The 21,048-nt window shown below is 44.8% G+C and overlaps 1 protein-coding gene across 1 annotated transcript in view; it reads left to right on the top strand.

Moving 5' to 3' along the window:
* Nucleotides 1-21,048, top strand: part of LOC126273058 (cytochrome P450 6k1-like) — a 93,073-nt gene that overhangs the window by 13,618 nt on the left and 58,407 nt on the right. Inside the window, exons 2-3 of the mRNA XM_049976464.1 lie at nt 15,961-16,208; nt 16,336-16,574. Of these exons, the coding sequence (XP_049832421.1) occupies nt 15,989-16,208; nt 16,336-16,574 (459 nt within the window). The 5' untranslated portion in view covers nt 15,961-15,988. The remainder of the gene's footprint in view (nt 1-15,960; nt 16,209-16,335; nt 16,575-21,048) is intronic.

The following is a 21,048-nucleotide window of genomic DNA, read 5'->3' as shown; positions in this document are numbered from 1 at the left end:
ATGAAGGTTAGAGCTACGGGTCGTAACACATCTGAAAAGTAACTTCCACTGTTCAAAGTGTCGTGAATGCGAACAAGAGGTGACTGAGGCGTGTAACCAATGGCACCCCATACCATCACGCCGGGTGATACGCGAGAATGGCAATGACGAATACATGCTTTCAATGTGCGTTCACAGCGATGTCGCTAAACACGGATACGACCATCATAATGCTGTAAACAGAACCTGGGTTCATCCGAAAAAATGACGTTTTGCCATTCGTGCACCCAGTTTCGTCGTTGAGTACACCATCGCAGCCGCTCCTGTCTGTGATGCACCGTCAAGGATAACCGCAGCCATGGTCTCCGAGCTGATAGTCAAAGCTGCTGCAAACGTCGTCCAATTGTTCGTGCAGATGGTTATTGTCTTGCAAACGTCCACATCTATTGACTCAGGGATCGAGACGTGGCTGCACGATCCGTTACAGCCATGCGGATAAGATGCCTGTCATCTCGACTGCTAGTGATACGAGACCGTTGGGATCCAGCATGGCGTTCCGTATTACCCTCCTGAACCCATCTATTCCATATTCTGCTAACAGACATTGGATCTCGACCAACGTCAGCAGCCATGTTGCGATACGATAAACCGCAATCGCGATAGGCTACAATCCGACCTTTGTCATAGTCGGAAACGTGATGGTATGCATTTCTCCTCCTTACACGAGGCATCACAACAACGTTTCACCAGGGAACGCCGGTGAACTGCTGTTTGTATATGAGAAATCGGTTGGTAACTGTGCTCATGTCAGCACGTTGTAGGTGTCGCCACCGGCGCCAACCTTGTGTGAATGCTCTGAAAAGCTAATCATTTGCATATCACAGCATCTTCTTCTTGTGGGTGTAATTTGGTATCTCTAGCACGTCATCTTCGTGGTGTACCAATTTTAATGGCCATTAGTGTATATTCCTTATTTTCAACAAGTGAACGCACAACCGAGACAAATACATCACGGCTCCGGAAGCTAAGAAGTAATTGTCGAAGTAACAATGGTGCAGAGATTACAGTAGACGAGCAAAAAGTTGCCTGATGGGCTCTGGTTTCGGTCGTCGGATGTCGGCTCCATTCGGAGTACTTCGTCTTGATTGTCTTCTGTTCGTGATTGTTGGTAGCGTCAAGGTTTCCTCAATAGTGCCCTTCCTATAATCATTGTCTTGCACTGCAACAACGTTAGTTTAGTTTACGTTCTTTGCTACTAATGAGTAGCGCATTTGAAAGTGGTTGTCTGCTAATGCGCATTCCCGAATCTATGTCGCTTTTGTGTGATATTTGTACCTTAGGAGGAAACAGCTCATCTTTACGATGAGTGCTAAGCAACAAACACGTCAGTACTTCCCTGCACCCATTCCAGACAGTGGCTGAACTACTTTCCTTCTGCAACTCTTATCGTCCCTGACATAGTCCTTATAGACCAAATTTCCATACAAAATGGTTCAGAAATGGTTCAAATGGCTCTGAGCACTATGGGACTTAACTGCTGTGGTCATCAGTGCCCTAGAACTTAGAACTACTTAAACCTAACTAACCTAAGGACATCACACACATCCATGCCCGAGGCAGGATTCGAACCTGCGACCGTAGCAGTCCCGCGGTTGCCGACTGAGCGCCTTAACCGCTTTTTTTATTATCAGATTGACTTGGTATATTTCACGAGAATTCAGACAACCATAGTCAAATCATCATTTAATATTAGCTGCAAAAAGAAAATCAACAAATTAGTTGAAACACAAATAAAACATTTCTTCTGAAGGGGAAGACCAACCCGTTATCCCACCCGTATGAATTTTGGGTGTATATATATACATGCAAAAGAGAAAAAAAAATTACGAAAAAATACAACAAGGGAGGGGACTCAAGCTCAGGGAAGAAACAGGAATCACAGGGGAACTTAACCAACATCTTGACGGTTAAACACAAGAAAAAGCATATTCGCAAAAACCGTTCGGTATTGTGGTAACCGCTGCCATTTCCAATGCGCAGTTGACAAATAATGGTGAAAATCGCGGGGATCTGGGTCATTACCGCCTTCAATGACGTAGTGGACATAGTAACCCAAGAGCCAGACAATCGTGTTCGTTTTCGTCTGAGGAAAATAAGAGATGTCCGGATGTAAGAAGATGTCGTCTGGGAATGCGGTTTCAGGCCCTCTAGTAAGAAAAGCTAATTGACGGCGGACCCAGAGCCAATGATCCCGTCCGCAAGCAACTAGCCTGTGAAGTAAGGTGTCAGTTTGATGACATTCCGCACACTGATCAGTCGGACGAAGGCCAATACGAAAAAGACGATCACCAGTAGGTATCAGACGGTAAATGACCTTATACCACGTTGAAACAATCTCCATCGGCAAAATGGGAAGACTAAGATGAGACCAGACCGTTTTCCATGACGTTGACGGGGAAGCAAGTTCAACAGAAGAAGGGAAACATGCTGTACCCCAACGGATTTGTAGCATGTTGGTAGTAATATGCGTCATAGAAAGTATATCAGCACCCAGAATACCGACAAGTACAAAGTATTCACGAATGTGCCGCAATTTAGGATTAATCCGTCCAACATCAACAGGAGGGATCAGACTGGCCGGCCGGAGGCGGGAAAGTAAACGAGGGTGACTGAATGCGGAGCCCGCGTACAGGTTAAAACATTGCGGCGGGCAAATAAGATAGACGTCTTCACTTTGATATCTGAAAGACCCAATCCTCCAAGCTTCCGAGGCCTGGCCACAACTTCATACCGGACACGGAAGACATGGCGGCGCCACAGAAATCGACTAGACAGCTGTTTCAGCCTGCGGGCCATCATCGCGGGAAGCGGGAAGACCTGCGCAACGTAGTATATTTTACTGAAGACATAGGTCTCTAAAACCCGTGCCTTGTGAAGGAGGCTAAGGGAACGGCGGTCATGTTCAAGGATCGCCCCGTGAACACGACTCGTAACCTCACGCCAATTTAGTGCCGCCATTTTGATCGGATTACGATCCACTATGATCCCCAAGGTCTTATGGCGATCGACAACCGTCGCCCAAGGAATGACGACATGATCAAAGCCTCTCAACGGCAGGAAAGTGCATTTGCGATCATTAATGCGAGCACCAGCAAGACCACAAAATGAATCCAAGGTATCCTTAAGCCGCAGTATGTCCTCGGCATGTCGTACTAAAACCATGACGTCATCGGCGTATGCACGGACTGCAAAAATTTCCCCCAATATATTCCAGCCACGTAATTGCGTGGTGAGATGGCGAAGTAAGGTCTCTAAGGATAGAACAAAAAGTGACATGGATAAGGGGCTTCCCTGGGGTAACCCCCGTCTGATCGATATCCGGGGGGTAGGGTGACCGTTCACAATCACCGAGACACTGATACCGTTAAAAAGATTAGTTAAGACTTGTCGAGCATCATTATTAAAGCCGACAGCGGTGAGCACTCTCGATAAAAAATCATGGCTGACGCGATCGAACGCTTTTTGGAAATCAAGAAAAAGCAAAGCCCCTGGGATATTAGCGGCAGCCGCCACCGAAATTACATCGCGACATTCGAGAACGGAAGTCAGTATCGTGCGTCCAGGTACACAGCTTTGGTGGGCGGCAATAATGGTATCGAGCAGCTTAGAGAGACGGATATTAATTGCTCGAGCGACAAGTTTATAATCAAAGTTAAGGAGAGTAATAGGACGGAGGGAATCAATTGCAGGTCGACCTGTGGATTTCGGGAGGAGGACCATTCTGCCTTCCTGAAAAGGAGCAGGAAGTGAGACTCCCCGCATCACTTCATTTACCACTGACGTTAAGGTGTCACCAATGAGCGGCCAAAATTGAACATAGAACTCCTTAGGAATACCATCTAATCCAGGCGACTTGCGGGACTGCGATCCTGCAACAACATCATATATGTCATCCTTCTGAAAGGGGCGCAGAAAGGCGTCGTTTAATTGAGGAGTGACGACGCGAGGCAGCAAGGAGGTAAAGTTGTCAAGAGAGGTGTCCGCCGGGACATGAGTATCGTACAGATCAGTAAAATAGGTGTAAACGAAGTCAGAAATGTCACGGTGAGAGGTGAACACGCGGCCGTCAGCGGTTGTGAGGGAGGCAAGGCACCCACGTTTCCGGCGCGACCGTAAACGGACTAGATGGTAGAGTGACGTCAGTTCCTCTTGTAGAAGGGAACGTGGTTGAGACCTCGTCCGCAGGCCCTCCATTTGAATGCGTTTGAGCTGCAGCAATTTGGCTTTGATGCGCTGTATATCAGTAACCCGTAGGGGAGCATGCGTAGCACTATCGTACAGTTGACGTAAGACAGAATAGTAAAATTCTTGCGTTCGTCGATCTTCTGCCACCTTCGCAGCCCCAAAACGCATGAGAGCCCTACGGATGTGTGGTTTTGCATACAGTGTCCACCATGCCACGATAAACGGGTACCGGTCCATAGTACGAGAACAACGAGTCCAAATGTCCTCCAGGACGATACCAAGGGAGGTATCTTGCAAATACGCGATATTGAGCATCCAAGGAGGACGAAACAATTTTACCGGTTGTCGCTCGTAATTAAACGTAACGGCTACAGCGCAATGATCAGTAAAACAGGCTGGTATCACATCAACAGCCAGAAGTTGCCCACACAAGGAATCGGAAAGGTAAAAGCGATCGAGGCGACTGCTAGACGTGGGAGTAAAGTAGGTATGTCGCACAAGTGTAGGATAGCGAGAAACCCACACGTCACGCAGGTGCAAGGAGCGCACAAGGTCGTCGAGTTCTTTACTGAAATTAAAATTAGGAGACTGATCTACCGGCCGTAGAACACAATTGAAGTCCCCACCTAAAATTATCTTTGTCGGGGATTTACGAAGCAGGTAAATGACTTCTTCTTAATAGAAACTCGAACGTGCGGTAGTACAACCCGAACCAGAAGGGGCATAAAGAAGGAGTAAACTGAGATCATAAAACGTGCACCCGATCCCCCTTCCACTGTCGAGTACTTCGAAATTCATCAACGGAATGCCTTCTCTATAAAACAAGGCAGTGCCCGTAGAAAGTTCGGAAGCGACATTAAAAAACGTCGAGAACCCAGGAATGGAAAACTGGTCGAATAGGACTTCCTGTAAAAAAACTACATCTGCCCCAGACTGATAGATAAACTGTCGCAAAGCGGCGAGCCGAAGCTCAGAACATATTCTGTTAATATTCAGAGTAAGAAATGTATATGCTTGCATGGAACTTCAACCCAGAAAGAAGAACAAAGATCGGTAGAGAGCCGTCAGCTGACGGAGCAACATACAAGTAATCATACCAGAAACAAGCGCTGAACCACAGAGAGAAAAACTACGAAACAGAACCCTCATCTTCCCACTGCTTTTTCTTCGGCCGTGACGCGGCTCTCTGTGGCTGTTTACGGATTCGACTGCGGCTCCGCGGTGCCGACGCTGCAGCGTTCGGCTGCGTGGGAGCATCATGTAGACATTCCGTGTCAGATTGCGGGAGAGAGGCCTCTACATCCCACTCGTCCGCAGACATGGGTTCACGGTGGGACAGTTGGTGAATAACAACGGGATCCACTGGCTCTGGAGAATCAATCAGTATTTTGATGGGAGGAGGCTGTGACCCAGAGGGGGCGACAGAAATTCCAGAAGGGGGATGCGAAACAGAGTCAATAGGAGAAGTGTCAGAGAGAACCGGAGAAGACACGTGGCAACCAGAAGCAGGTTCCGTCACGGGCGTCTCCGAAGAGGCTGCCGCGGCACCAGGAACAACGTCAGATAAGGTGTCAGGGAGCTTCTGCAAAGGCGTGATAGCACCTGTGGCGTCCTCATCCACGATTGCCGACTGAGAAAGAGAGTCCTTTACCGGAGGCCCATCGGAGGGGCGAGCCAATAAGGAAGATTCATCAGCCGCATCATCCTGTGTTCGCCGACGCTTGTTGTGAGAAATCAGCGCGGGCACATCGGAATTAAGGGCAGCAACATCCCTACTCAAGGACAACGGGGGAAAATCACGGCCGTTGTCGGGCAACGGATCACTGCGTCCCTCAGTAACAGTGAGCGATTCAGTCCGAGATCCTTGCGGGAGAAGATCAGCTAAAGTCAATTTTTTACGCTGTTCGTATGTAGGTTTTAATACCACCACACGCCGCGGACAATTAGTACGGAAATGACCAGTTTCATTACAATAATAACATGTTCCTTCCTGGCCACTGTACGTGATATGGACCCTATAACCACATACCTGTAGGTGAGAAGGAATAGGTTTTTTGACCACCATTTCCACCGACCGAATACCGCTATATACCTGTAAGCGGTGCTGAGCAGACCAGCGTTCCTTTCGAATATGGCGTACGTCCGCATAAGGAAGCAAAACGGACTTCAGAAAACAGTCGTCAACCTCGGGCGGAAGGTTAAATACCCGAACATTCGTATATATCACTTCTGCATTTGCCAAGAGAACCATACTACTGGAACCATCACGGTGCGTAAAGGGTACCTGAGAACCATGACGAGAAAGTAGCCTATCAACCTGGAGCGGGTCAAGAAACTTAACAAAAAACACATATAATTCGCTGTCGAAATATGCGGTATGCACCTGATCAGTAGTGACCTTAACTGTATCGACTAACCAGTCATGTATCTCCAAAGAACCGGGCTGGACGTGACGCGTGGATCTGTCAAAGGTGAAACTGACTGTACCTGTACGCGGAACTTTAGTGGGAACCATGGTGGACATCACGGCGAGAGACGACGCCGCGACAGGAAGGGCCACACGAACACCAAACACCAGCCGACAACCAGCGATGCGACGCGCACGGAGACCAACACGGCACTAAACTGACAGGAGGAAAACACGCTGCGCTACGGCAGAGGTGGAACTAAGAGCACAACCTAGTCGCCCGACGCGCGAAGCGAGATTGAACCGCTAGACCACCGCGGCCGGCTACAAAATGGTGTCAGACGTATAATGTGTTCGGAATTTATACAGTCTGGCAAATTTTTCTTTTGAAATTTGCTATTTTGTAGTTTTCATTTCTTCGAAAAAAGTCCCTACGTTTTATAGAGGGATCGGAAGTCCGTCCCTGTATCCATAGGTTTTTGGAAAAAAGAGCCAAAGTCCCTATGTGTAGTACATGTCCCTACTATTCGCAGCTATGGTTATACAGGGGTCAACTCGAGCTGCCAAACTGGGTTAACTCAGGTTGAGGACATTTCAAGTCAACCTGAGTTACATTCTTGCTTGTTCGAGTTGCGCCCTCGCGGTGCGCGGTGGCCGTCGAATATCGATAACGGTTTTCATGCGAGGTTTGAATGAACCACCGTCGCGCCGACTGAACTAGAGCTGAACCGAGTTCTGTCCGTCTAGGCCTGCAGAATCAGACGTCACCCACTGTGACCTTTAAAATGCAGTAGCTTATTATGCTTTATTTTGTTTGATCGAAATTCGGGGAGCGTTTGTTAATTTACATGTAGTCTATACAGAACATTAGTTTCATGGCAAATTGGAAATATATGTCTATACTGTATATATCGATGGTAGGCAATAAAAACCTCGTAACTCTATTTTGTTAATTTTTGCAGATGAAGCAAAAAGGTTTCTCAAAAAGTAATATAAAGTGATACAGAAAGTTGCTAAATGTAGATATATAGAAGCCTTGTTATTGACAGATACAATAAATCCAGACACAAATCTCTCTTTCATTATGGTGTTACTGGTTACTGGAATTAAGAGTATTACAGACAAGTGGAGTTACAGGTTTTCGTTGCCTACCATCGATGTATTAAAATTTGAGTACAAAGTGACTGAGGGAAACGGTGACGAAGCTGTAACTTTACACCATTCATGCTCGTGTCGTAATATTTCACTGTCTTAAGACAACCCGATTGTCGTCAAAATCTGTACGTCAAATTTCAGGTGTCTTATGATTGTATTTTTGCATTGCGGCCTGTAGCATACATACAACGACGAAGTGCCTCATGAGCGTATTTTCAAATTTCAGCCTATAGTATGGCATCCGTTAACGCTTGTGAAGACGTATTCGGCTACCTTAAATCGTCAGAATGCCGGCAAACTATTACAACATCACCATCTTCAAGCCGGCCGTTATGGCCGAGCGGTTTTAGGTGCTTCAATTTGGAACCGCTACTGCCGTATGTTCGAATCCAGACTCGGGCATGGATGTGTGTGATGCCCTTAGGTTAGTTAGGTTTAAGTAGTTCTAAGTTCTAGGGTACTGATGACCTCAGGTGTTAAGTCCCATAGTGCTCAGATCCATTTGAACCATTTTTGATCCATCTTCAAAATCTCATGTCAAAATACTGTACTCGAAATTGCGGCCTGCAGCTCGGTACCCAGTCACGTTTGCGAACAGGAGTTTGGCTAGATTACAACCGTCCGATAGCCATCGAAATATATGGAGCATGTTTCAGGTCTTTCATAAGTCTTTCGAGCCAAAACACCAAAATATGCGCCCAAAATTTGAGTATGTACCCGCCTGTAAAGTGATTGTTGTGCCGCGTTGTATTCTGTTGTATCGCAAATTGAGACATCTCTTGATAAGTGACGAAACGATTCCCAACCGATCATGAGCAACACCAGATACTCTTTTCAGTCCTCTAGGAAGGACTGCAGGTAGTACTTTGCGGAGTGAACCCACAAAACAAGCTAATAATATCGCTGAATGTTGTGAGCAGGAAAGCGGAAATAGAAGTGGCTCCCCATTCCTTATATAACTGACTAGATTTTAGAAAAGCTGAGTAGTCGCAAACAAACAGGTACTAGTTTCTGTTTGGTGCCATTATTCCAAATGAGATGTTTCGGGCTCTGCACGTCATCAGCTTTCCTGGTGTAAACAATGTAACAAATAATCAGTTACACATTCTTTTTAAAACACACAGTTTTAAGAAGAACGCAAAATTGTACCAAGTGTCACAGCCAGTACAAACCATTTCACAGCAAAAATAACACTGACAGTTTGTTCTTTACTCATACATTCACGGAACATAAGATGTGACATATAATATAAACTTGGAAATTGCGAATGTTGGTCTTGAGAAAGAGTACGGAAAACTGCTACTTCAGTGCGCTCGCACTTGCTAGGTAAACCCCGCGGTGCGACACAACACTGCCTTACGGCATTGCGGCTGTGCAGATGTCGTTATATTTACTAAAAAGTAAAACAGTAACAAAAAACAACTAAAAATACATGATGTCTGCCTGTATATAATTATATTGAAACACACATCGCAGTAGTAGAAAGAACAACAAAGTACATTAAAAAATTGTAGATTGATAGACCTTAAAAGGCTGTTGTTGTTGTTGTTGTGCTCTTCAGTCCTGAGACTGGTTTGATGCAGCTCTCCATGCTACTCTACCCTGTGCAAGCTTCTTCATCTCCCAGAATCCACTGCAACCCACATCCTTCTGAATCTGCTTAGTGTAGTCATCTCTTGGTCTCCCTCTACGATTTTTACCCTCTACGCTGCCCTCCAATACTAAATTGGTGATCCCTTGATGCCTCAGAACATGTCCTACCAACCGATCCCCTCTTCTGGTCAAGTTGTGCTACAAACTTCTCTTCTCCCCAATCCTATTCAATACTTCCTCATTAGTTATGTGATCTACCCATCTAATCTTCAGCATTCTTCTGTAGCGCCACATTTCGAAAGCTTCTATTCTCTTCTTGTCCCAACTATTTATCGTCCATGTTTCACTTCCATACATGGCTACACTCCATACAAATACTTTCAGAAATGACTTCCTGACACTTAAATCTAGACTCGATGTTAACAAATTTCTCTTCTTCAGAAACGCTTTCCTTGCCATTGCCAGTCTATATCCTCTCTACTTCGACCATAATCAGTTATTTTGCTCCCCAAATAGCAAAACTCTTTTACTACTTTAAGTGTCTCATTTCCTAATCTAATTCCCTCAGCATCACCTGACTTAATTCGACTACATTCCATTATCCTCGTCTTGCTCTTGTTGATGTTCATATTATACCCTCCTTTCAAGACACTATCCATTCCGTTCAACTGCTCTTCCAAGTCCTTTGCTGTCTCTGACAGAATTACGATGCCATCGGCGAACCTCAAAGTTTTTATTTCTTCTTCACGGATTTTAATACCTACTCCAAATTTTTCTTTTGTTTTCTTTACTGCTTGCTCAATATACAGATTGAATAACATCGGGGAGAGGCTACAACCCTGTCTCACTCCCTTCCCAACCACTGCTTCCCTTTCATGTCCCTCGACTCTTATAACTGCCATCTGGTTTCTGTGCAAATTGTAAATAGCTTTTCGCTCCCTATATGTACCCTTGCCACCTTCAGAAATTGAAAGAGAGTACTCCAGTCAACATTGTCAAAACCTTCCTCCAAGTCTACAAATGCTAGAAACGTAGGTTTGCCCTTCCTTAATCTAGCTTCTAAGATAAGTCGTAGGGTCAGTATTGCCTCACGTGTTCCAACATTTCTACGGAATCCAAACTGATCTTCCCCGAGGTCGGCTTCTACTAGTTTTTCCATTCGTCTGTAAAGAATTCGCATTAGTATTTTGCAGCTGTGACTTATTAAACTGATAGTTCGGTAATTTTCACATCTGTCAACACCTGCTTTCTTTGGGATTGGAATTATTATATTCTTCTTGAAGTCTGAGGGTATTTCGCCGGTCTCATACATCTTACTCTCCAGATGGTAGAGTTTTGTCAGGACTGGCTCTCCCAAGGCCGTCAGTAATTCCAATGGAATGTTAACTACTCCGGGGGCCTTGTTTCGACTCAGGTCTTTCAGTGCTCTGTCAACTCGTCACGCAGTATCACATCTCCCATTTCATCTTCATCTACATCCTCTTCCATTTCCGTAATATTGTCCTCAAGTACATCGCCCTTGTATAGGCCCTCTATATACTCCTTCCACCTTTCTGCTTTCCCTTCTTTGCTTAGAACTAGGTTTCCATCTGAGGTCTTGATGTTCATACAAGTGGTTCTCTTATCTCCAAAGGACTCTTTAATTTTCCTGTAGGCAGTATCTATCTTACCCCTAGTGAGATAAGCCTCTACATCCTTACATTTGTCCTCTAGCCATCCCTGCTTAGCCATTTTGCACTTCCTGTCGATCACATCTTTGAGACGTCTGTATTCCTTTTTGCCTGCTTCATTTACTGCATTTTTATATTTTCACCTTTCATCAATTAAATTCAATATTTCTTCTGTTACTCAAGGATTTCTAGTAGCCCTTGTCTTTTTACCTACTTGATCCTCTGCTGTTCTCACTACTTCATCCCTCAAAGATACCCATTCTTCTTCTACTGTATTTCTTTCCCCCATTCCTGTCAATTGCTCCCTTATGCTCTCCCTGAAACTCAGTACAACCTCTGGTTCTTTTAGTTTATCCGTGTCCCATCTCCTTAAATTCCCACCATTTTGCAGTTTCTTCAGTTTTAATCTACAGGTCATAACCGATAGATTGTGGTCAGAGTCCACATCTGCCCCTGGAAATGTCTTACAGTTTAAAACCTCGTTCCTAAATCTCTGTCTTACCCTTAAAAGGCTAACGTATCACTGATCAGAGTAGTACAAAGCGAAGTAATGCACTGCACATTTCAAAGTTAATTGGACGCGTGTATTCATCATCTCCATACTGGCCTTATCACCCCGCGTGTTGGTTACTCGTCTCGGTCACCTCTTGTTCGCATTGACGGCACTTTGAACAGCAAAGGAAGAGCTGGTTGTTTATATACCCATTTTCAGAAAAGTAACTACAAAAGTTGTCACAGTTTTTATGTGCCTCGAACAAAAAATTGTCAAAAAGATTAAGAAGCCATTTCCTACCACTACTGATATGCTCTTTGGTTAGCAGTTCTGGGGCCACTTGACTGAATGCATGTACACTTCTGGCCTTTAAAATTGCTACATCAAGGAGGAATGCAGATGATAAACAGGTATTCATTGGAGAAATATATTATACTAGAACTGACAAGTGATTACATTTTCACGCAATGTAGGTGCATAGATCCTGAGGAATCAGTACCCAGAAGAACCACCTCTGGCCGTAATAACGGCCTTGATACGCCCAGGCATTGAGTCAAACAGAGCTTGGATGGCGTGTACAGGTACAGCTTCAACACGATACCACAGAGTAGTGACTGGCGTATTATGACGAGCCAGTTGCTCCACCACCATTGACCAGACGTTTTCAATTGGGAGAGATCTAGAGAATGTGCTGGCCAGGGCAGCAGTCCACCATTTTCTGTATCCAGAAAGGCCCGTACAGGACCTGTAACATGCGTTCTTACATTATCCTGCTGAAATGTGGGGTTTTGCAGGGATCGAATGAAGGGTAGAGCCACGGGTCGTAACACATCTGAAAAGTAACGTCCACTGTTCAAAGTGTCGTGAATGCGAACAAGAGGTGACTCAGGCGTGTAACCAATGGCACCCCCTACCATCACGCCGGGTGATACGCGAGTATGGCGATGACGAATACATGCTTCCAATGTGCGTTCACCGCGATGTCGCTAAACACGGATACGACCATCATGATGCTGTAAACAGAACCTCGATTCATCCGAAAAAATGACATTTAGCCATTCGTGCACCCAGGTTCGTCTCTGACAACAACATCGCAGCCGCTCCTGTCTGTGATGCAGCATCAAGGGTAACCGCAGCCTTGGTCTTCGAGCTGATAGTCCATGCTGCTGCAAAACATCGTCGAATTGTTCGTGCAGATGGTTGTTATCTTGGAAACGTCCCCATCTGTTGACCAAGGGACCGAGACGTGGCTGCACGATCCGTTAGAGCCATGCGAATAAGATGCCTGTCATCTCGACTGCTAGTAATACGAGGCCGTTGGGATCCAGCACGGCGTTCCGTATTACCCTCCTGAACGCTACCAAGTCCATATTCTGCTAACAGTCATTGGATCTCGTCCAACGCGAGCAGCAATGTCGCGATACTATAAACCACAATCGCCATAAGCTACAATCCGATCTTTATCAAAATCGGAAACGTGATGGTACGCATTTCTCCTTCGTTACATGAGGCATCACAACGTTTCACCAGGCAACGCTGGTCAACTACTGTTTGTGTATGAGAAATCGATTGGAAACTTTCTTCACGTCAGCACGTTGTACGTGTCGTCACCGGAGCCAACCTTTTGTGAATGCTCTGAGAAGCTAATCATTTGTATATCACAGCATATTCTTCCTATCGGTTAAATTTGGTGTCTGTAGCACGTGATCTTCGTGGTGTAGCAATTTTAATGGCCAGTAGTGTATTTCCAATTCCCCCAAGATGTCCAGATTGTTTCCCTTCCTCTCTATATGCAGAACTCTCATGCTGCTTTCTAATTCTGCCAACATATGGCTTTCATCTTTTCACCTATTTGTCTGTGAGTACTCAACTTTTCTAAAATCTAGTCAGTTGATAATAATGGTCGCTTACTCTACCAGCAGTTTCAGGCCAACATATGTCGACTATCTCTTTAAGACGCCTTTAACAGCAGCTTACACAAGGGCAAGCTTCAGCTCAGAAGAAATTGAGACTTTTGTTTGCGACTGCTTGCGGAGTCATAGTTGAGTTATTAGAGTTTATTACGTTGAAAGTATATTGCACAGTTATTTATATTACACAGATTATTATTCAACAGCAGTGTAGTTCAGCTTCGTAGTTAACAAAACGTTAGATTCCTCATATATCAAAATGGCTTTGAGCACTGTGGGACTTAACATCTGTGGTCATCAGTCCCCTAGAACTTAGAACTACTTAAACCTAACTAACCTAAGGACATCACACACATCCATGCCCGAGGCAGGATTCGAACCTGCGACCACAGCAGTCGCGCGGTTCCGGACTGCGCGCCTAGAACCGCTAGACCACCGCGGCCGGCTCTCATATATCACAAAGAGACTTGAGGTAAAAAGATAATAATTCAGGCAGAGCATCTTCACTTGGCCTATGGGTCACAACACGCCACAGTATCCGTCATAGTTGCTGCGGCGCATTTATTATCATTTAGAACCTTCAATTCGCCTCCTAAGACTTCACATCCTTTCCAAGGACAATTTAGCCCTCTCCCACCCACTTTTCACGGGACAGTTACCGAGATGTACACACCGTACCAGCTGTGATCTACACCAACTGCTCCATGCCGTATCAACATGCGTGGACTCTACCTGCCCAGTCTATGTCTTACCTCCTCCTAATTCCCACATCTCAACAACCAGATCCTCCCTCCACATACAGCCTACACCCTAATAAGTGTGGGCAAATAACAAATAAATCAATAAAAAATAAAATCCGGTGCTAGCATGTAATAAATAACAATAGCGACACTAAGGGACTGCCACCGCCAGTCCCTTATTTTACAGTACGAAGTAGTACGAACACCACTAAGACATACCATGTAGTGATCAGGAATTGAAATCAGCAGCCTCCCCACTTCTGTCATGTGATACGAGGACTATCCATAAAATACATTACGTTTTCGTTTGCGTCCGTTAGGGGCGGGGCTAGCGCGGCCATCTTGGTGTCATGGCATTCCGCCGCTCAGTCGGCATCCTGCCGTGCTAGTGAGAGGTTCGTGCTGTGCTCCATTGAGTTACTGTGACAGTCTGAAATGTCAGCGTTAATTGAAAATGCCGCGAGGTGTGAAGTGCGTGCTGTAATAAGGTTTCTGACTGCAAAAAACTGTACACCGATAGAAATCTATCGGCAGCTTTGTGAAGTGTATGGGGACAACATAAGCACTGATGGTGGAGTGCGTCAATGGCTCATAAAATTTAAAAATGGCCGAACTAACGTTCACGACGAAGAGCGAAGTGGAAGACCCAGCATAGTGACTGCCGAACTTGTCGAAAAAGTCGATGCCGCGGTCTGTGAAAACCATAATTTCAGAATAACAGAACTCTCTATGAGTTTTCCACTAATTTCACGAAGTTTGTTGCACGAAATTATTACCGAAAAGCTTGGTTACCACAAGTTTTGTGCAAGATGGATACCAAAAATCATGACATAGATTCACAAAAATCAGCGAATGGCTGCAGCGTTAACGTTTTTGGACGCTTACGAGAAAGATGGCGACTCATTACTCGATCGCGTCGTTACTGGTGACGAAACGGGTTAAGCAGGTGAACGGTGAGACAAAATTGCAGTCAATGCAGTGGGGGCACGCAAATTTCCCCCCAAAAACGCAAGAAGTGCATGCAGACAATGTCGGCAAGGTAGGTGATGGCGACTGTCTTTTGGGACAGAATAGGTGTGATTTTTGTGGATTTCCTGGAAAGAGGCACTACAACAAACTCTCAAAGGTATTGCCAAACTCTGCAAAACCTCAGAAGATCAATACAAAACAGGCGCAGGGGACAGTTGGGCTCAAAGATCTTGCTGATTCATGACAACGCCCGGGCCCACACGGCAAATTCCACTCGTGAAGTTCTCGAATCTTTTAAGTGGGAGTTGTTTCCTGATCCGCCGTACAGTCCCGACCTGGCACCGAGCGACTTCCACTTATTCCCAGCAATGAAGAAGTGGTTGGCTATGCAGCGTTTTGATGACGACGCACAGCTTCGAGAAGAGGTAACCACGTGGTTGAAGGCGCAGGCGGGCGAATTTTACGACGAAGGAATTTCCAAGCTCGTCCATCGCTACGATAAGTGCCTTAATTTAAATGGCAACTGCGTAGAAAAGTAGTATTTAAGTGTGGCTTTCATCTGTATATAATAAAAAAATTCCTATACTTTATTTATTTTTAATTCCAAAACGTAATGTACTTTGTGGATAGCCCTCGTACTACGGTGAAGACAATATCTTCTAACACCGACTATCGAAACGTGCCTGGCAGCACTTAGGTTGAGACAACTATGTCACAGAAAATCAGTAGTGGTACTCTTAATCACCTACTGTTGTAGTGTATTACTTTCAGTTTATTCGTTTTGTTTCCTTTTTAACAGACTGGTTGAACATTTCCGACGACTCGCCATGGGCCTGTTTCTGGAATCATGGCTGAGTGAATTCCTCGCTGTCGCCCTGGTACTGATGGCGGCGGTCTACACTTGGTACTCTCACCGCTACAGCTACTGGACTAAGAAGGGCGTATCGCAGGCACCAACCGTCATCCCATTTGGCAATATGGCGAGAGTCTTTCTTGGACTGACTCGTCTCGAATTCATCTTCTATGAGCTCTACAATCGTTTTCGAGGTACTGTGGAGCAATACATGTCTGAGCTGCCTACTCTTTATAGTGTTTCCAATTTTATTTTGACCTCAACTTTATTTACTAATACAGCATGTATTTCCACCTATCGTTAATGGCTCACACGTTTCAGACCAAAGGTGCCTGGGAGTATATCTCTTCAGCAAACCAGGTCTGTTGCTGATCGACCGGGATCTCATTCGGTTGGTGTTAGTCAAGGAGTTTGATGCATTCTCCCACAGAAATGTTAACTTCGATGAGAAAGATCCACTGAATTATCATTTATTCAACTTGAACGGAGGCAGATGGAAAAGACTGCGAGCTAAGATGACGCCTGCCTTTACGACAGGAAAACTGAAAATGATGTGCCAAGTAAGTAACCAAAATGCAATTTTGCAGTGAACACATAGTGTGTTGTGGGGCGGTCACTCTGTTGTAGAAATAATTGGAAAGCCAAAGTGGCTTAAATACTGTTTACTGGGTAACCGGTTTCAACACACTAAAGGCGCCATAATCGGACCTGAATGTAGCTTAACATGTATAGATCATCTGGATATAACGATACATGAGGCAGACCAGCTGATATAAAATCATTGTTGCAGAAATAAAAGTTAAAACACAACTGCTCTCATGGTCATTCTATTTCATCAGATGTAAAAACCGAAGTCACAAGACTGGTCTGCCTCATGTATCGTTATATCTGAATGATCTATACGTGTTAACCTACATTCAGATCCGATGATGGCACCTTTAGTGAATCGAAACCGTTCATCTAGTAAATAGTACTTAAGCGACCTTGGCTTTTGAATTGTTTCTAAAAATGTAACTGACCATATATAGAGAAATATTGTTCACAGTTCACTAAAACTCCTGTTATTTCCTTAAAGTATTTAGTTGTAACTAAAAATACGCCAATCCCTTATTTGTCGTATATAATTTAGTCCAAAAATGATTTTGTATCAACTACATTTTTACATAAAACATCAAATCTGAGACAGGTTCCTCTAAGTAAAAGCACCGGGTGATCAAAAAGTCAGTATAAATTTGAAATCTTAATAAACCACGGAAAAATGTAGATAGACAGGTACAAATTGATACATATGCTTGGAATGACATGGGGTTTTATTAGAAGCAAAAAGAAAACAAAATATTGCTAGACGCGTGAAATATCTCTTGCGCGCGTCGTTTGGTGATGATCGTGTGCTCAGCCGCCACTTTCGTCATGCTTGGCCTCCCAGGTCCCCAAACCTCAGTCAGTGCGATTATTGGCTTTGCGGTTACCTGAAGTCGCAAGTGTATCGTGATCTCTAGGGAAGGTGAAAGACAGCATCCGACCGAATGCCTCACCATAACTCCGGACATGCTTTACAGTGATGTTCACAACATTATTGCTCGACTACAGCTATTGTAGAGGAATGATGGTAGACATATTGAGCATTTCCTGTAGAGAACATCATCTTTGCTTTGTCTTACTTTGCTATGCTAATTATTGCTATTCTGATCAGATGAAACTCGACCTGTCGGACACTTTTTGAACTTTTGTATTTTTTTTTTTTTTGGTTCTAATAAAACCCAATGTCATTCCAAGCATGTGTGTCAATTTGTACCTCTCTATCTACATTATTCCGTGATTTATTCAGTTTTCAAATTTATACTGACTTTTTGATAATCCAGTACATGTCAGTCGAAGTTTCTGTTTTAGTAGTTGTATCTATACAATTCACTAGCTGTTATTATAGTGTATTAGCTTTGTATCTGTGGAAACTCAGTATCGCCATGCACTAATAGTGTGACAGATGAACACTGCAGGACTCCAAATTACGTCGTTGTGTACAGCGGAGCAGTGTGCTGCAATAATTAAGTTGGAGGCAATCAGTCACGTACCTAAACTTACCACTCAGAAAAACCTGTTACCCTTGCAATTTGATTGTTGTGGTAAACTACCACTCAGAAAAACCTGTTACCCTTGCAACTATATTGTTGTGGTAATGAACTCAGCCTCTGTGAGGCCAACTGAGGAGCTACTTGATTAAGAAGTGAGGACTCCGGTTACGAAAGCTGACAACAACTGGGAGAGCGCTGTACTGACCCCACGCCCCTCCTTATTCATATCCAGTGGCGCATTAGGCTGGAAATGACATGGAGGTAGGTAGGTACCATTGGGTCTTCCGAGGTCTGTTAGGAGGAAGTTCTTTTTAGTTTAGTAAAGTAAGACACACCAACTGTAATGCATTTCATACACAGTTGCGACACTGAATTTCAGCTTAGTGGCGAAAGCTTTCGAACAAGACTCAATCCTGTTGCTCCCCATGCCCAGTGAATAGATGAACGTTCGGAAGATACACAGTATACGAGGCTTTTCAAAAACTTCCGGAACTTTCGTAGTTTCGGGCCAATTGTGTGTTGGAGCGAAATGCGGTTTTCGTCCCTGCACATGCCTGTGATTAATGTGTAACTGTCTGAAGTTTCATTGTTGTATATCAGTTAGTTATTGTTCAGCACTGTATTGAGTAGAACGTTGTGTCACACAGTTTGGGAATTTCGAGGTGGTAGAGTTGGAGGACCAAAGGGTATACATTAAATTTTGTCTGAAACTCAAGAAAGCCTTCACAGAGACCAACCAAATAATGCAGGGAAGAGAGCCTAAGGTGATGAGTGCCAAGCCGTACCTAGTGTTGCGAATGGTTCACACGGTTTAATAATTCCTGGACGGAAGTTAAAGATTACCTCCGTTCAGGACACCCTTCGACGTCTGCCGACGACACTCATCTCAGAAACGTCAATGAAATTATACGTACAAATCGAAGACTGCCTGTCGAGAGATTGCAGAAGATTGTAACATTTCAGTTAGACCATGACGTGAAATCCTGACACAGCAGCTTGACCGGCCGAAGTGACTGAGCGGCTCTAGGTGCTACAGTCTGGAGCCGCGCGACCGCTACGGTCGCAGGTTCGAATCCTGCCTCCGGCATGGATGTTTGTGATGTCCTTAGGTTAGTTAGGTTTAAATAGTTCTAAGTTCTAGGGGACTGATGACCTCAGCAGTTAAGTCTCATAGTGCTCAGAGCCATTTTTTGAACAGCAGTTTGGAATGCATTGTGTTGCCACCAAGTCCGTCCCATGGCTCTTGAGTCGAGACCAGAAATACCTCCGCCTTGCACTCTGTGAAGAGCTTATGGATCGCGCAAATGAGAACGAGGTGTTCCTGAAGAATATCATAACTGGCCATGAGACGTGGATCTGCGGTTATGGTGCTCAGCCAAATGTTCAAATGTGTGTGAAATCTTATGGGACTTAACTGATAACGTCATCAGTCCTCACACTCATGCCTGAGAGAGGAATCGAACGTCCGCTGGGATCAGCCGCACAGTCCTGGACTGCCGCTGAGACCGAGGTTCAGCCTTCACAATGGGTCGGGAAAAGTTCTCCAATACCCAAAAAAGTCTGTCAGGTCAGGTAAATGTCAAAGAAATGCTGATAGTTTTCTTTGACTTTGAAGGATTAACTCAACGTGAGTTCGTGCCACAGGTGCAAACTGTTAATGTATGGAAATGTCGGGAAGTGCTGCGACCCCTGCAAGCGAATCTGAGAAGGTAACGGGCTTGAATGTGGTGAGACAATTCATGGCTGATGCATCACAATAACGCACCGGCATATTCATGTCTGTTGGTGTGTGAATATTGCACAAAGAACGAAGTCCCTGTGCATCCTACATCTACATCTACATCTACATTTATACTCCGCAAGCCACCCAAAGGTGTGTGGAGGAGGGCACTTTGCGTGCCACTGTCATTACCTCCCTTTCCTGTTCCAGTCGCGTATGGTTCGCGGGAAGAACGACTGCCGAAAAGCCTCCGTGCGCGAGCGAATCTCTAATTTTACATTCGTGATCTCCTCTGGAGGTATAAGTATGGGGAAATAATATATTCGACACCTCATCCAGAAACGCATCTTCTCGAAATCTGGACAGCAAGCTACACCGAGATGCAGAGCGCCTCTCTTGCAGAGTCTGCCACTTGAGTTTGCTAAACATCTCCGTAACGCTATCACGCTTACCAAATAACCCTGTGACAAAACCTTCTTTGAACCTTCTCTACCTCCTCTGTCAACCACACCTGGGACGGATCCCACGCTGATGAGCAATACTCAAGTATAGGTCAAACGAGTGTTTTGTAAGCCACTACTACTTTTTCTAAGGACTCTCCCAATGAATCTCAACCTGGCACCCGCCTTACCAACAATTAATTTTATATGATCATTCCACTTCAAATCGTTCCGTACGCATACTCCCAGATATTTTACAGGAGTAACTGCTACCAGTGTTTGTTCCGCTATCATATAATCGTACAATAAAGGATCCTTCTTCCTATGCATTCGCAAGACATTACATTTGTTTATGTTAAGGGTCAGTTGCCACTCTCTGCACCAAGTGGCTATCCGTTGCATATCTTCCTGCATTTCTCTGCAATTTTCTAATGCTGCAACTTCTCTCTATACTACAGCATCATCCGATAAAATCCGCACGGAACTTCTGACACTATCTACTAGGTCATTTACATATATTGTGAAAAGCAATGGTCCCATAACACTCCCCTGTGGCACGCCAGACGTTAATTTAACGTCTGTAGACGTCTCTCCATTGAGAACAATATGCTGTGTTCTGTTTGCTAAAAACTCTTCAATCCAGCCACACAGCTGGTCTGATATCCCATAGGCTCTTACTTTGTTTGTCAGGCGACAGTGCGGAACTGTATCGAACGCCTTCCGGAAGTCAAGGAAAATGGCATCTACCTGGGAGCCTGTATCAAATATTGTCTGGGTCTTATGATCAAATAAAGCGAGTTGG

Source organism: Schistocerca gregaria, chromosome 5 (assembly GCF_023897955.1).
Source record: "Schistocerca gregaria isolate iqSchGreg1 chromosome 5, iqSchGreg1.2, whole genome shotgun sequence".
Lineage (NCBI taxonomy): Eukaryota > Metazoa > Arthropoda > Insecta > Orthoptera > Acrididae > Schistocerca > Schistocerca gregaria.
The sequence above is the reverse complement of the archived record's forward strand: the minus strand, read 5'-3'. Positions and strand labels throughout refer to the sequence as shown.